General features: G+C 31.3%; 2 protein-coding genes and 1 pseudogene across 10 annotated transcripts; 1 reads left to right on the top strand and 2 right to left on the bottom strand.

Moving 5' to 3' along the window:
- Positions 1–280: 280 nt before the first annotated feature.
- On the bottom strand, positions 281–3,501 carry LOC118056887 (two-pore potassium channel 1). Of its 5 annotated transcripts, none has more exons than XM_073407246.1 (4): positions 3,370–3,497; positions 1,598–1,881; positions 934–1,489; positions 281–769 (listed from the first exon to the last, which is right to left on the bottom strand). In XM_073407246.1, the coding sequence occupies exons 2-4, from the start codon at positions 1,833–1,835 to the stop codon at positions 610–612; spliced, it is 954 nt and encodes a 317-aa protein (XP_073263347.1). In that variant the 5' UTR covers positions 1,836–1,881; positions 3,370–3,497; the 3' UTR covers positions 281–609. The 5 variants fall into 5 exon arrangements, with proteins under 5 accessions (XP_073263347.1, XP_073263346.1, XP_034925196.1 ...); XM_073407245.1 differs by adding an exon at positions 1,972–3,013 and having other exon boundaries at positions 934–1,881; positions 3,370–3,467; XM_035069305.2 differs by adding an exon at positions 1,972–2,112 and having other exon boundaries at positions 934–1,881; positions 3,370–3,455.
- Positions 3,502–7,214: 3,713 nt separating this feature from the next.
- LOC140955252 (uncharacterized) lies at positions 7,215–11,123 on the bottom strand (annotated as a pseudogene).
- Positions 11,124–11,139: 16 nt separating this feature from the next.
- LOC118056888 (meiotic recombination protein SPO11-1) lies at positions 11,140–16,394 on the top strand. Of its 5 annotated transcripts, none has more exons than XM_035069306.2 (17): positions 11,140–11,274; positions 11,350–11,449; positions 11,750–11,823; positions 11,927–12,028; positions 12,247–12,320; positions 12,778–12,794; positions 12,904–12,973; positions 13,051–13,087; positions 13,398–13,445; positions 13,544–13,602; positions 13,677–13,708; positions 13,790–13,904; positions 14,062–14,182; positions 14,284–14,347; positions 14,479–14,644; positions 15,590–15,665; positions 15,785–16,394. In XM_035069306.2, exons 1-15 carry the CDS (start codon positions 11,229–11,231, stop codon positions 14,624–14,626), a joined length of 1,107 nt encoding a protein of 368 aa, XP_034925197.1. In that variant the 5' UTR covers positions 11,140–11,228; the 3' UTR covers positions 14,627–14,644; positions 15,590–15,665; positions 15,785–16,394. The 5 variants fall into 5 exon arrangements, with proteins under 5 accessions (XP_034925197.1, XP_073265409.1, XP_073265415.1 ...); XM_073409308.1 differs by having other exon boundaries at positions 14,777–15,665; XM_073409314.1 differs by having other exon boundaries at positions 13,799–13,904; positions 14,479–15,665.
- The last annotated feature ends 695 nt before the right edge of the window (positions 16,395–17,089 follow it).

Genomic DNA, 17,089 nt, shown 5'->3' with positions numbered 1-17,089 from the left:
TAGATTTGGTGGTGGAGATTTACCAATTTTGTTTTAATCCAACATCCTTCATAAGATATTCCATGCCCAACACCTTTAATATCATTTGTGAAGAGATTTTAATCTGACATTTAAACTAATTAAAAATATCTCTTAGTTGAACCGTAGATAGATAAAAACAACTCTAGTTTAAGCTTTTAATTTTAATTCTTGACCTTAGAAATGTTATTCTTAGAAGATTTTGGCGGTCAATTCATAGTATCCGTAAAGGACCCTGTAAATCTTGCTTATTTCATTAACATCTCGTAAATAGTAAAACTTCAATTGAAGTTGTGCTAAAAATTGGGTCAAAAATTGAATCCACAGTTTTTGCTCACTCCCCCGCATCTGATTGAGTTCATATATATCATATTTCTCCCTGCCACCCAGGAGAAATTCTAATATTGCTTATGACAAAATGTCATGAAGTTTTCCGTGAATTAATTAAGCTTATCTCATGCTTAGTGAAACTTCATCTGGCATAGTGAACTCGCACGCAATGACCTTTTTTGAAGATGAAAGTGGAAAATCCATGAACATACTGAGGTAAACTTGATACAAGAAACATTCTCTTGCTGATGGTTCAGTCACTCACTTGTGTGTTTGAGTTGTCTGTGCCATGATATCAGAAGCTGACAAGGTTCCAGATTGATCAACATCAAGATCCTCAAACTCCTTCATTACCAGTGCAATATCTTCTTCGCTGATCTTTCCCATCTCTTTAAGCTTATATACAACGAACTCGGCAGCCCTAGGTAAAGGAAGGAAGGAGAGAGTCAGCAACATAAATAGCTAACAAACTTGCCAATTGATACAATAAACTACATCCACGAATTTGACAAAAAGAGAAAGAACTAAACAGTAGGGAAACAACTCACAACGAAATCCAAAAGGAATATTATAGGAGTAACTTACCCAACAACACCATCATCATCTATGTCTGCTGCCTCCAAATCTAAATTGGTCGTCCTTCTGGTAAGAACCCAGTTCACCAATGCCCTCTGTCTTCTTTCAGTGAATAGCTCAGCAATGTAAAGAAATAACTGGCCTAAAGCAATAGTACCCGTCAGTATCCAAAATACAGCAAACATACGGCCATATACAGTTGAGAAGCTCTTGTCTCCATAACCTAGAGTTGTAATGGTAGAGCAGACACAGTAGAAAGCATCAATGATGTCCAAGTCCTCAACTATGTATAGGAAAATAGTTCCAACCAGCATAAGCACTGAAAGAATAATTATGGCCAAATAGCATTTGTATTTGACCTTGTTGGTTTCAATTTCCTTAAGAAATGCAGCTGGATCAAGTTTTTGGTGCCTGCGGAGAGCTTTAATCAGTAGTATTTCCTGCTTCTCCACCAAATAGTCTGCTGCTTTGCTGAGTATCAATCCAATAAGAAGCATCCCCGTGAAGACAAAAACACAGGCAAGTAATTTCACAGGAGCACTATCAGGCACCAGGTCTCCGTATCCTACAGTGGTCATCGTTACAATACAAAAATATAAAGAATCAAGAATCGGATTTAATTTATTCCCTTTGATATCATCCCTGACAACATAAAAACATAGAGTGCCAAGACCTAAGTAGACAGCCAAGAATACAGCTACTTGCTTCAGGCTCAGGTGACGTCCCCCATAAAAGGATTCATAACATGGAATTGGTCCATTGCCACTAATATCTGAAGGAACAAGCTCTGTTACGGGAGCACTTTTAACACGGCGAAACCTTCTTCTGTAGGGAGTACATTCATCAATTCTTTGAGAGGTGGAATCCACCAATCCTGACAGCAAGGGCTTTTTTGCACCATTGCAAGCCATTTAAGTAAATTAGCAAAAGCAGATGCGTATTGACTTCCTAGAAAACCTGCAAATCATTAAAGATATCGTATAGAGAACAAATATAACAACAAATAATTTACTAAGATATAAAGTTTTGCCAGTAAAACATAGTTACCATTACTTGGTTGGGAAGAGTTATAGATTACTTCAGCATTCTCTTGGCAATAAAGGGATTAACATTTAATTATAAGATAATTGCCAGTAAGTACATCAGTCAGATTCCAGGCCTTTCATTGTACATAAACGAAGTTGATATCTACAAATAGCATCTCATTGAGACAGAAAATAGATACATTTAGGATGAGAACGGGGAGCAAGCTCGGACCAAAAATAGCACATTCAAAACATCGAAGCATAAACAAAAATTGCATAAATAACTAATTTCCCAACACTCTTCCTGTCTATTTAATGCAAAGTAATATTTCTCCACCCAAATCATGGATTTCTCTGTTGTGTATTTCATCATAACTACTAAACACACACACACACACACATCGTTGTTGACTGTTCTGCCACGTATTACAAGCAGAAACAATAGCCTGCCTTGTATTACAACCAGAAACAATAGTAATTGAAACTCTACAACACAATTTCCTTAAGTGGCGGGCCAATTAAGGAAAAGCTCGTGAGCTAACTCAAAACAATATCAAGAAAATGCAGCTCCAGCAGCATGAAACTGTATGACTATATATAGTGACACAAATTATGGCAACAAGTAAAGAGCAAAGAAAAAGAGTCTGGATATCATGATTATAATGATTTAGAAAACTAAAGGGGTCCATTTTCATTATATTCTAAACGATTTAAATAAAGTGAAGCACTTAGCAAACAGAAAAGGATTATCATAAAACTTAGGAGATAAGTTCAGAAGGCTCACTACCAATTCCAACTACAACCCTCTTCACCAAAATTGAACTTCTTGTTTGAATCATGGATTCAGATTGATTTGCATCAAATGTAAATTGTAGTTCAGTTAGGAAATTCCCTAGAAAACTCCTCGCTGTACCCTCTAAGATCTATGCTACTGCACAATTCATTGTTAGTCTTGTACTTAGCTCCTTCTCTACAAATGTAATGGAACTGTCCTTCTCATCTGTTTTTGGCCAGAGCTTACAATTGAAAGAATGCACAGGGGACATGTGACTAGCAAGTTTCTTCTACCAATCCAAAAAATGAAGGAAATCTAGTTAGAACTTGGATTTTTTTCAATGACAAGCCCTAGAATTCACTATTCAATTGGGATGCATAAGAATTCAAGACTTTCACATACTTCACATGGCAAACTAACACAATTACGAATAAAGAAAGAAAAGTCAAAAGAGTTGGTGAGCCAAACGAGAGCTACGAAGGAAAAATCATAAATACAAAGCAAAAAGGATCCAAAGAGAGCTATATTCTCGTTGACAGTACAGATAACGAGTTCTCATAAAAAAAGATGTTGAAGTTGGAATTTTCTCAAACAAATACAAAGCTTAATTCCCAGAAGAGATATGAAAGTACAGAGATAAATTACCTAAGGAGAGAGACTTGCATTTCAATTTCGATTCGCAAAGATCTTTGGAGCATGCTGGAACCCCCTTTACTTCAGCTGCAATCTTGTCTGTTCTGCAGATTAGAAAGTACTGTCAAATGTCAAACTTTCTCGCCTTAATTATTAAAATACCCCTGAACTTGATCGAAAAAACCAATTCCCACCTGAACTAAAAAATCCCTTATTTTGTCCCCAAAACAATAGGAGTTTTAATGTCCCTTCTAATAGGATTTCATTGAAAAATTAATAATTAAAAACAAAACACTTAAAAATCCTCGCAATTCCTTTCTTTCTCTTTTAGGAAAGTGGCCGCGCTGCATCATAGCTTGGATTATTTTCTTTAATATAAAAAAATATCTAAGTGATGATAGTGTTTTTAAATATGTAAAACAAATTTAAGTATCTGATCCTTCATTCAAATTAGTTCAATAAACTTTATTAATTTAATAATATAATTATAAAAAAAAAAACCCACAATAAAAAATATAAAAAACAAAAATGACTAATAAAAAATTAAATTCCTGCCAAAATTAGAATCTTATTTGATAACAAAAATTAAATGAAAATAAGATAACCTCATTAAAAAAATACTAATATGAAACTTAATTACTAGCAAATCAAATATTGAAAGATGAACTAAAAAAATATTAATTTTTTTAAAAATAGAATAAAAAGATTTGATTCTAGTTTGCATATCAAATTCACGGTCTAGTTGTGAGACCAAGATATCTCTGTAAAAAATAAATTGAATAAAAAAAGTAGACATCAACTATCAAACAAACTAAATGATGAAAAATAAAATAAAATAAAATAAATCAATTAAAATAACATAAAAAACCTGAGTTAACATGACTAAACTGTGACCTCCGATATAAGATTGGGACAATCCAATAGAAAGGAAAGTGGAAAGATTCATGAAGTTCAAAGCCCAATAACCTAATATTGAAGAATGAAACTGAAAAAAAAATCAATTTAAAAAAATCTAAAAAAAACTGAAGTCAAACCATACTAATTTTCAAAACCTGTGACTTATGTCATGAGACCACAATTACTCCATACAAGACAAACATAAAAGCAAATCATGAAATAAAATTTCCAATCATCCAAAATTAAAAACAAGAAGCAAATATGAATCAAAACAATGAGGACTACATTTAGTATAAAAATTAAATGAAATAAAATAATGAGGGATAAAATTAAAAAATAAAATAAATCAAGAAAATGATACAAAAATTTTAAAAAATAATTAAAAGAATAAGAACTAAATCTAGTATAAAAATTAAATGAAATAAAACAACAAATGATAAGATTGAAAAATAAAATAAATCAAGAAAATAATTAAAAAATAGCAATTAAAATAATGAGGACAAATTGGATAAAAAAATTAAATGAAAGCAAATGTTGAAGGATGAAATTGAAAAACAAAATAAATTTAAAAAATCATTAAAAACACATTAAATAACAATAAAAGAATAAAAATCAAAATTGAGACAAATACAAACTTAATAAGACACATTTAATTTTAAAAAAATAGGCATGAAACCGAATATAAGGAGAGAGAGAAAAAAGTCTACTGAAGCCCAACCATTATGTCTTTTTGTACATGTCTCTGGCCATTAGGAAGAGTATTTTAGAGCATCTCCAACCAGAGAGGCAAATGAAGAGGTAAATTTAAAAAACGTGTCCTATTTAACTTATGTTTTTTTATTTAACCATTCCAATGTAGCAGGCAAAAGAGAAACTAAAATGGATATTCAATTTGAGAAGATCTATTTATATAGGTTTTTTTAGAAATAGCTAAAATGGAATTAACGTTGCCAACACTATTTTTATAGTTGTTGGTCAACAATGTTTTTTTTTTTTTTTTTCCTTTAAAAGCAAGGAAAGAAACTTGTTTTTTTTTTTTTAAAAAAAATTCTTGTATTGTGCCTCACTCTTCTCTCAAATTTAGAGAAATCAAGAATCAATTTTTCTCTGGTTAATTAATAACATTAGTTGTGTTAATTAGCTGAAATTAAAAGGTATGTTTATTTAAAAGCTTTTTATATTTTCTCTTTAATATCTCTTGATTTTGTAGATCTTTTGTTGTTAATTTGATATTAGTGATGATTTTTATTTCTTTGTCATGTTATGTTTTTTATATGGGTAAAGGAAACAATTTTTTATTATGTTGTTATCTTTTACAAAATTAAGAGAAAGTAATAATGATTGCTGATATTGATACAAAATATAGAGTGACATATTTAAATTTTATTTTTGATTGTCTGTTTTAATTTAAGGTTAATTATATTTTGTCTTGTTGAAAATATAATTAAACCAGTATATCAATCCTCTCTTCGTTCCAAAAAATAGTCAAATTATAATGTTAGAACAAGTAGGATGCAATGCTTGTTATTAATTCACATGTATGCAAACTACAAAATTGCTAGACATTGAATGTGTACTTCCTTTTCACTCTCCTATAAAGTTTTAACTTGAGGTTTTTTTTTAATATAAATGGATTCAAATTTTCCAAGCACTTTCACCAACTTTCTTATAAGTAAATAAGAAGATATTCTCTCACAACCAAGTGATTCTAATCAATTAATTGATGACTTAACATACTCAAATTTAAATGTCCATAGAATAAAAAAAAAATCACAAAGAAGTAAAAACTTCTCACCAAAGAAAGATTGTTTACTTGTTTATGTATGACTAAATACTAGCAAAGATCTAATTATAGGAGTTGAAGAACAAACAAAACAGTTCTAGGCTCAAGTACATGCTTACTTTGTAAAGAATGGAGGGAACTTGAATAGTCGTTTCTAAATAAGCATTTCAAATAGATGGCAAGAAAAAAATAGAGAAGTCGGTAAATTTGTTGGATTTGTTACTCAAATTGAAAATCATCAGTAAAGTGGAATGACCGAAGAACCAAAGTTAATTTTAATATTCGTTTTCATGTTAAATTGTTTAACATATATTTTAACATTATTTAATTTCTCTAATTTTTTACTTACTAGATTAATGATGCTCGATAAATGTATGCTTCTTGCGTTGGCAAACGATTTCAACTAAAACATTGTTGGGATATCTTAAAAAAAGAACCCAAATGACAATTTGAGCATACAAGTCAACATCAGAGGTCAAACAAGAAACAAAAAAGTCATGTCAATGCAAGTTCGACTTCATCAGCTCCATCTACCCCTGATTCTATTAGTCTAGGAGAAGACAGTGAACCATTGATTTATCAAGATGGACCAATTGGTCAGAAGGCTGCAAAGAAACGACATAAACGTAAACAAGGAAAATATAAAGTTGGGGAGACAACTGTAACAAATCTCTTACAACAATTCAGGGATACTCTAGTTGAAATTGAGGATCAGAAAAAACAAGACAGAAAAATTATGTTAGAGCAACAAACTATGATGATTCAACAAAGTCAAGAGAAACAAGAATTGGACAAGATTGAGAAAGAAGAACAAATTATGAAAATGGATATTTCTAATTTGGATCCAATTTCTGCAGCGTATTTTCAAAATAGAAAGTTAGAAATTATGCAAAAGAGGGGTTTTAATTTTTAATTAACTAGATTTATTTATTGTTTAATGTAATGTATTTTTAATTAAATATTTAGAAATTTATTGGTTATTTTAAATATATTTTTATAAAAGTGGTATCAATTCATAATACTTTTTTGAAGTTCTTCTAACACTTAACAACAATAAATAGGATTAATTAACTTAAAAGATAACAACCATAATGAAAAAAAACATAAAAAACTTGAAAATTATGATGACATAAGAAGTTCAAAGCTAATGATTCTACTCGTTATCATATTGTTCCCATTAATGTTCAACCAAATCTTCTTGTAGTTGAGAGCTAGTTGCTCTATCCCTGATTCGATTATGAGTTTGAAGAAAATCATGTAGTTCTGGTATTTCACAATGTGACACTGATATAAAGGAATTGACTTCACGTTTATGGTCAAATCCAAGGTTCATTTCTCTTTCATCCTCAATAATCATATTATGCATTATTATGTAAGCTTTCATAATATTTGCAAGCGTTTCTTCATCCAAGTATTAAACAGGTCCACGTACAATTGCAAAACGAGATTAGAGCACCCCAAATGTCCGCTCTACATCCTTTCTTGTAGACTCTTGCTTACTTGCAAAATATTTTCTCTTTGCTCCTAATGACCTTAGGATTGTCTTAACAAAAGTTGACCAATTAGGATAAATCTCATTTGCTAAATAGTATCCCATTGTATATTCATGTCCATTAATTGTATAATTGACAGGAGCAGTACGACCTTCAGCAAGTGCAGCGAAGATAGGTGACCGATCAAGAACATTAATATTATTTAATGATCCAGGCATTCCAAAAAAGGCATGCCATATCCAAAGATCTTGTGAAGCCACCGCCTTTAGAATTATAGTTGGTTCACGACAATGAACAATATACATCCCATGCCATGCAATTAAACATTTCTTCCATTTTCAATGCATACAATCAATGCTCTCTAACATCCCTGGAAATCCACGCTGCTCTCCAATTGATAATAATCGACAAATATCGGCCTCGTTTGGTGCCTTTAGATACCAATCAACAAAAACTTATATGATTGCTTTGACGAAAGTTGTAAGACTTTCTATCGCAGTGCTTTCTCCAATTTGAAGATATTCATCAGTAAGATCTGCAGGAATATCATATGCAAGTATTCTATGAGCTGCAGTTACCTTTTGAAGACAAGATAAACCAAGAATATCAAGAGCATCTGTCCTTTGTTTGAAATATGAATTATGAGCTTCCACTGCATTTGTGATCTGAAGAAAAAGATGATAACTCATCTCAAATCTTTTTCGAAATTGAGTTTCAATGAATTTAGGATTTTCAGCAAAATAATCATTATATAACCTTAACTCACCTTTCTTTCTATTACGATTGACAATATGGTGGCCAAGAATAGAGCCACAATACCCTGTTCTCTGCTCTTGATTATTCAATTCTTCTTCAACAACCACAACAGCAACAACTTGAAAAGCGAACACAAAAGTGTCACCATCAAAATCAAAAGCATCATAAAAATAAAAATTAGAATGATTCATGATGAATTTTAATGAAATATATTTTTGATTGGAGAGAAAACAATGAAATGATGAGAAAAAATGTTAAGGTATATGAGAATATTTATAGATGGATTATTTTTTTAAAATTTTGAAATCTTAAAATGTTGGCGGTCATTTTTTTAAAATTTGAAATTTTAAAATTTAAAATGGTGGCAGTCATTTTTTCAAAGCATGAATTTTTTTTTTTTTAAAAAATGAAAATCAAAATTTAAAATATTGGAGGTTTTTTTTCAAAGTTTGAATTTGAATTTACTTTTAAAAAATTAAATTTTTAACAGTAACATATAAAACTAAAAATTAAAAATATTCATATAAATAAATTTTAAGTTTAATTTTAAATTATATCTTTTCACTTTCATATTATTTCATTAAATTTTATATTATTTTTATAAATTACTCATATTAATTATATAATTAATAACATCATAATTATATTATGAATAAAATATCTAAATTAGTTATATAATTATATAAAAATGAATTTAACATGAAATATATTAAAATATAAATGACTTTTCTAAATAGCTTTTTACCATTGGAAATGCACATAATCAAAAAAACTATATTTATACTATTCAAAAAGCCATTTTATCAATTTAGCTCCTCAATTTAGCTTTTTGCATTGGAGATGCTCTTAGGATGCTACAAATGTCATTTTAAAGGTTGTGTTTTGCTATTAGGAGATTCTCACATGTTGCTCAAAGAGCATGGGTGTCTGTAACTCATTGGTGCATGTTGTGCACAAGTTAGCTTTTAAAAAATATTAAAATATCAAATATCCTAAAATATCAAAAATATTAAAATAAAAAACAATCATGAAAAACCCTTGGATGTCACTTTAAATGTTTTTGCGTTTAAAGGTAATTTAGTTATTTTACCCTTCTTTAAAAAGTGAAAATTTGAAAAAACAAACCTTTAAGGTTAATTTAGTGATTTTGTTGTGATTTAAAAACATGAAAAAAACTGAGTTATCCCTAATTAATCTAATAATAACCAATGTACTTTGAAAAAAAAGACCATATTAGCCCCAATAACCATTTCAATGGTTTTGTTTAAAAAGGGTAAAAAACATCATTATATTATTCTGCTCCATAATGTTTTAAGTTACAGCGACTCCAAAAAGTTATAGATTTATCATCACTACAATAATAAAATAGAAAAATAATTCATTTATACCATTTATATAGTGAAATAGTATTTGCTTTTAGTATATGTACTAGATTGGTGGCTCATGCGATATCATGGGTCATACCAAGATTTTTGTTCAACCTGAAAAAAAGATGGTTGTTTTTTAAAGTAGAAAATATTTGATATTTAGGTTAAACCTTGATTGGTTTGATAATATGATAAAAAAAATTAGGAAATAACAACAACAAATAAATTAAAAAAATAATATTGCCCCGGGCAAATCTAGGTTAATATGTGAAACTTATGGCTTGACATATGAGATCATGATAACCATATAGAAGGATGATACCAACAAAAATCAACTATAAAGAGCACCTAAAAAAAAGATATAAGTCCAATCCCGTCCTAACCTTTCAAACATGTGACCCAAAAGGTTAATAAAATCTCAATCAATGAAATGCTGATGAATGAAATCGAAAAAGAAAGTTGCAACAAAAATAGGATCAAAATCAAAACAAATAGTGATCAAGAGAATAAGGAACAAATTTGATATAAAATAAAATGAACTAAAATATTAAAGAATGCAATTGAAAAAATATTCAATTAAAAAAATGATATAAAATATTAAGGGATGCAATTGAAAGAATTATCCACTTAAACAAATGATATAAAATATTAAGGGATGCAATTAAAAAAATAATTCAATTAAGAGAATAAATAAAAATAAAAAGACTAAATTTGAAAGGTGAAAAAAAGAGGTTTCAATTAATTTTTTTTAATTATATGAATAATTTTTTTAAAAAAATATGAACTAAATATGAAAAAAAATATTAACTTGAAGAGCTGTTTTAAAAATGTATAGGGATGGTTTTAGAATCAAGCTGTTTTAAAAATGTATAGGGATTGTTTTAGAATCAAGAAGGAAAGAAAAAAACAACAGAAAGAAGAAGAAGAAGAAGAATATCGGTGCAAAACTTGACATATTTGCCCAATCATGAAAAAGACGCTATGAGGATTAAAATATCATCGCTGAAATTTGACTGCGGCACACGTAGTTCGAAGATCATAAGAGCATAGTTTTTAGATTTGGTCTGGTGGTTAGTTTAGTCCAAGATCTGAATTTTGACATTGTCATTGAGTTGTTCAGGTCAATTTTTTTTAAAAAAATCAAAATGAAGTAATTTTAGTAAAAAAAAAAAAAAAACAGTCAACGGGTTGCAATCGAGTTTTTAACCAAGTCTTGTCAGGTAACCAGATAAGTCACACTAAGTTTTTTCTTTTCTTATTTGTTTTTCAACCCGGCCCGGTTCAAGCCTCAGATCGTCCGAGTTCCAGATCGATCCGTTAGACTGGGCTAGGTTTTAAAACCATGCACAGAGAACCCACATGCATGTATCACTTCCATGTGGTTTCCTTTCTCATATTAAATAATATTTTATCTATTAAAAGTACTAAAATACCGTCGTCAATCTGGATAACTACACTGGACAGAAACATCCCTTGGCCTGACCAAGGCAAATACAATTCTTTTAATAATAACTAAAGAAAGAAACAAACTAACAGTTTCTCTGTTTCAGACAGGCAAGAGAAAAATAAAAAATAATGGAGAGAAATGCAAGCTCAAGAGCTTTACTCTCAAAAATCAAAGGTCGCTAAAATTAAGAAATACAATTTACATTTCTATAATTAACTATAATTCAACTAATTTTGGTGATAAATGCAGATTTGACTACATCATTAGTGAAAGAGCTAAGCGAGGGACGATCTCCTAACATTTGCATCCACAATTTTAGAAACTACTGCACCGATCCCAATTCAAACTGGTTTGTTTTTATCAATTTTCTTACAAGTTGCTTAATTAATTGCAATTTTAGCAAGAAATTACTAATGCAATACATGGGTTCTGTTTGCATTCTCATAAACAAAAATTGCAAACAAGTTACTCTGAGAATTTTAGAATTTTGATTTTTTTTTTGAAAAAACGACAATAGATTGTGTACTAGTAGAAGATAAGGTGTATTTAAATGTCTACTGGCTTATGATTTGTATACCCTTTATGGGTTTCTAGATATCTCATGTGTACGATGTGCTAGGGTATGCTACCTATCTATCGGTTTATGCAGCTTGTGCAGCTCTGATTTGCCAAAGGGGCAACAAGTTCTCACACTTACGAGACAATGTCATGCGTGTAGAATAGGTGAGTTGTGTACGTTATTGAATCGAATTGTCTGGAGGAACTTATGTAATCGAGTTGGAGATGCAATCATTAGTTCATTTTTGGTCTCTTTGTTGAATTTCAGATGTCTTGCTGAGAGTGCTGGTGATTGTTCAGAAACTTCTGCAAGAGAACCGACATGGGTCTAAAAGAGATATATATTACATGCACCCATCTGTGTTTTCAGGTGAATTTAAAACATTTCTTACTTAGAAGATAGAGACATGGTTCTTGTTAGATGTTATATTACACTATCGTGTGCAATTCAACTGCTGAAAATGAGATGCCTGCAAAACCCAAATTTTCAGTGCAATTTATTTTACTCGTGAAAATTGCACTCAATAACGTGCTAGAACTTTATGAAGTGATTGTGAATTTTTTTTCTACATTTTTTTTGTCATGCAGAACAGTCTGTTGTGGACCGTGCAATTAATGACATATGCATCCTTCTGCAATGCAGTCGTCACAACCTAAATGTGGTAGATGTTACATTGGTTTCACCTTGAAATTATCTTTGGTTGAAGGATACTGCATATGAGAGGTTAAAGGAAAACGTTCACATGGTTTGGGAAAGGATGCTAGTTAATATCTTAAATATGACAGTTCTTTTGATATTAAATTTAAGAATGGACTATGTCATTAGCAGCAAGAGGCTACTCTTTTTCTGTTTGCTTAACCAACTCCAAGTTGTCATGATCCGTTATAACTGCTAATAAAGTGCAACAGTCCTTTTTTTTATTTTTGCATGATTGATAGTCAGTGAATTCTGGTCTTTATAATCAGTCGAGAGGTGATAGGTAAAATAAGTAGTCAATATGTTTGATGACAGTCCTCTCTAGTTTTTGAGATTGATTCCTTAAGCCGCTCTATCATTTGAAGGAAAACTACTGTTTTTGAGATCATGAGAAATTTACTAACTTTCAAATCCTTTTGCAGGTCTCTGTTGGAAACGGGTGGGTACTTCTAGGTCACACTCAACTCTTGAAAGAAGCAATGAGAATTATGTTTCATTGTGTATAAGATATCCTTTTATTTATGGATCCATCTATGCTTGTTATACAGGTTGGTAATGGGATGGTTACGGTTCTTGGAAGCTGGGAGGAAATTTGATTGCATAAATTCTCCTACCACTGTAAGAATGAAAGAAATCATAGACTGAGTCAACTTCTCACATTCTGGAATGTAATTGTGCTTCTGACTCATTTGCAGGCCTATACCATCCCTGTGCACGTTGAGGAAGTCAAAGGTATCTCAGCTAAAATATCAAGAAAGTAACTGTTACGTGACAGCAATGGGCTGTATGATAGTAGACTACTTTACCGATCCAAAATGCACATTACTATTTGATTGAAAAGGAAAAAGAATATCTCATACATTTGGGTTGTTTCACACAAATTTTCAACATTTTTTTTTTATTTCAAGTTCATGAATGGCGTTTGCAATTGTTGTTCAAATTGTACTTTCAAATATTTATCTAACAGGCTTTATGCTTGATTAATGAAACATTCTATGAAAGAAATTCTTGAATACTGATTGCCACTAATTCTTGCTTATAGATATTGTCAGTGTTGCCAAATACATACTCATTGTGGAGAAGGAATCGGGTAAATCTTCTCATCTTCAATGTTCCTGTTTAAAGAGAAATCAAGAGTTCCATATTTCAGATCTCTTAGTTGGCTGAATTTGAATCCCTGACATCCAGTATTCCAGCGTTTAGCTAATGATAAGTTCTGCAATGCAAACCGCTGTATTGTGATCACTGTAAGTGCAAACTTTGTTGATTATCTCTTCTTTCTGTTGTTCTTTGTGTTTATTTCTCTTTCTGTGCTTTGCAGGGAAGAGGGTATCCAGATATTCCCACCAGAAGGTAGAAATCTCTGTACTGTATGTTGTATACGCCATTCTCATGGCTATGAGCTTTTTGATCTTTGTTCTATGAACTCTTAAGCACTATCAGGTTCCTGCGGCTACTTGTTGAGAAGCTGTGTCTGCCTGTCTACTGTTTAGTAGATTGTGATCCATATGGCTTTGACATCCTGACTACCTATCGATTTGGTTCCATGGTTAGGCTTCTTGATTGGATAACATATTATTTTGATATTTGTCTATTCAATTCTGTCTGAGTAAGATATCTATATAAATGTAGATTCCCAAATCTCCTCTAACTCTGTGACTTGATTCCTTTTTCTTTCTTTCTACCTTGCACTTCAATGTTGGAAGCAAATGGCATTCGATGCAAAAGTTTTGCGTGTCCCAGAGGTACAATGGCTCGGAGCTTTTCCTTCAGATTTTGAGAAATATGATCTTCCGCAACAGTGTTTACTCCCATTGACAGCAGAGGGTGTGAAAATTTAGTTTTCAATCTTTTAAATCTGCTTGCTCCTTTACTTTTTCAAGTACCATTTCCTAGTTTGTGTTAATTTTTTTTGCATTGCCTGTTAGACAAGAGAAGAACGGAGACTATGTTACTCAGATGCTACCTTCAAAAGGAAGTGCCGGAATGGAGGTAGGGTTTTTGTGACACTAGATAATATTCTAATATTATTGGTGTGTGTGCACACGTGCCTCGCATACCCATGCATATTATGGCTTTGGAGCACCATGATAAATAATGGGTGGTATAATATTCCTTGATAGGTTGGAGCTAGAGCTAATGTTGCAAAAGGGAGTAAAATTCGAGATTGAAGCATTTTCTGTGCACACCCTTTCCTTCTTGTCAGAGCAGTACATACCATCAAAGATTCCGAAAGTTGAAGTGCTTCCTGGAAACAACTTCAAGAGTTGAACTACTCGATTGGAAAAGGTTTTTTTTTTTTTTTGGATAGTTATAGAGTTGAAATCCTCGATTGAAAATGAAATGAAATTAAAATACTTAATTGAAAAGGGTAGAGTTCATTTATTCAGAGTATAACTTTTTGTCTGCACAATTGTTCAGGCAACCTGGTTAATGGTTAGCAGTAGGAGAATGTTCTCCAAATTGAAAGACGAGCTCTTGTATTGATGCAGACAAAATCAATAAACTTAACCATTAACCAACCTCTGAATATCTCTAATTGAGGACCAAAACATGAAGTAAAATCAAGATAGATTAATTGCTATCAGGATAACGGATATAATATAGGAAACTTCCATTAATTAAACAGAACTATTGCAGTATTTCAACAACATATAGTAAACATCTCTAGACGTTAAAATAATATCATTGCCTTTTCATGGAATAAATTTGACTTTTTTCTAAATAAATCACACTAGTGAAGTAATGACCTTTTATTAGAGTAAGGCGATATATTTTTTTTTCCACCTTACCTATGAGAAAGATGAAGAGGCTCGGGGAATGAGTTCGAAAGTTGGCAAAAAAGTATGGAAACAAGATCACAAGTCGATTACTTGAGAAATGAATATAGACTCCTTTTCAATGTTTACCTTATTGGGTTAAAAATTTCATGATGTTCTTGGTTACAATTGCAAATCAAACCTTCATGACAACTATTGACAGCCCAAAATTCTCTGATGTTTCTGGTATTAAATCTCTTCTTCTCCCTCAAGAAACTTTGTTCCAAGTCTGATGGAAAAAAAAAAAAAAAAAAAAAAAAAAACAGCATTGTTCCTAGTACCTTCAAATGGACTCCAATGCACAGATGGTTAGACTCAAATCCTCAGTTTGATTTAATTTCTTGTAGCTCTTATTGATTTTACTTGAAGCAATTTTCCTTTTCCATACCATTTTCTTGAAGTATGTATTTTGCAGAGTTGTATGATGAGAGTGAATGTCCATTGTGATGGGTGTAAAAGGAAAATGATGGAAGGGTTACAGAATCTAAAAGGTACTAATCTATTTCGATAGATGTTTTGTCATAACTTATTATGACCGCATGGAAATATATCTCTATGTAACATTGACCTTGTTTTACTATAGATTTTTTATTTCTTCTTTTATTGGTAGGAGTATATTCTGTGGTTCTAGATGCAGAACAAGGGACAGTGAAGGTCAATGGAAAAGTAAATCCCACAACAATTTTGAATGTCTTTTGATAAATATGGGAAACATGGAGAGGTCTGATCTCTTAGGTTTGCTGGTGAGGTCATGGAACAAATACCTTATTCATTTTATGGAGATAATCCTTATAATCCATATGAGGTACCATACCCTCCAATTCCAATTCCACATCCTTTCTTTAGAGGGCCAGAACAACAATTGTATGGGAGAAATCCGTATCTAATGCCAATGCCACCGCCTCCACGGCCTCCACCACCACAGCAGCATCAACAGCAGCATCCACCACCTCCTCCTCTACCACAGCATCAACAGCAGCAGCAGCCATCACCAGTCAGTAAAGCTCCATCAGCACCCCCTCCACCTGACCCTAAAATTTAGGCAGAGGAGGCCTAAATTTTGTCCTTGGGTTTTCCTCATTTAGCAATTCAATTTTTTTTTATGGGTAATAATGATAGTTATTTATTTTGATCCCCTTGTTTCCTTAATCTTTGTAGTTAAGAGGGAATATTACTGAATCTATTAAATTGATACTAAATATATTTTTATGGTTTTTTTTTTACAGAGAGATGTGATTTTTGAATTCTTATTAGACCGGCTATATATTTCCATAATCTAATACGTGAACATTAATAATAATAATAATAATAATAAATTCTAAAGGATGTGGGGGAATCCACACCCTTTACTATAATCGAGTGCTTTCTTTTGTTTTTTCTTTTTCATTTTAATTTTTTTTCTTCAATTTGTTTCTTTGAAGTTGTCTTTATTTGAGATTAATCTTAATAGTTTAGTTATCTAGCTTTTGTCACTGGATGAATGATCAGTTTGCAAAATTTAAATGAATTTTTTTTAAATTAAAATTATAAGGACTGAATTTAAAAAATAAACAAATATTCAATCTTTTTTTCTTAAAAGAATCAATGATTGAATTACACGGTCAAGAGAAAGATCAACTCTATTTTTTATGGTCACCTAGTTTTTTTTTTCTTTACAATTTCATCGTTTAAAATTGATTTTATTTGAGATTGAACTTAATAGTGTTTTTGGTTGCCTAGAAATGGGGATTTTGCTATATCAAGGAAAAATTTTGATTTGCAATTGAAGCTTGATTTTGCAAAATAAAGTTCAATTTTATTAAGGCTTAAGGGGCAAAATTTGAAACTGAATGGGACTCTGATTGCTAGGTATTGGTAAAGAACCTAACGCTTGCATTGCACATGCCAACATATGAAGAAAGTCATTGTGCCCTAG

The sequence above is a fragment of the Populus alba genome, chromosome 1, assembly GCF_005239225.2.
Source record: "Populus alba chromosome 1, ASM523922v2, whole genome shotgun sequence".
NCBI classification, from domain to species: Eukaryota; Viridiplantae; Streptophyta; class Magnoliopsida; order Malpighiales; family Salicaceae; genus Populus; species Populus alba.
Note: the sequence above shows the minus strand (reverse complement) of the source record. Positions and strands in the feature narration are given on the sequence as shown.

What these genes read in the sequence shown, in the direction of transcription:
- LOC118056887 (XM_035069303.2), bottom strand. Translation starts at nt 1,835, where the DNA reads ATGGCTTGCAATGGTGCAAAAAAGCCCTTGCTGTCAGGATTGGTGGAT. An exon ending in GATGATGATGGTGTTGTTGG is followed by an intron (nt 770 to 933) that starts GTAAGTTACTCC and finishes TCCTTTACCTAG; the next exon opens with GGCTGCCGAGTTCGTTGTAT.
- LOC118056888 (XM_035069306.2), top strand. Translation starts at nt 11,229, where the DNA reads ATGGAGAGAAATGCAAGCTCAAGAGCTTTACTCTCAAAAATCAAAG. An exon ending in TTTACTCTCAAAAATCAAAG is followed by an intron (nt 11,275 to 11,349) that starts GTCGCTAAAATT and finishes TGATAAATGCAG; the next exon opens with ATTTGACTACATCATTAGTG. An exon ending in GCACCCATCTGTGTTTTCAG is followed by an intron (nt 12,029 to 12,246) that starts GTGAATTTAAAA and finishes TTTGTCATGCAG; the next exon opens with AACAGTCTGTTGTGGACCGT.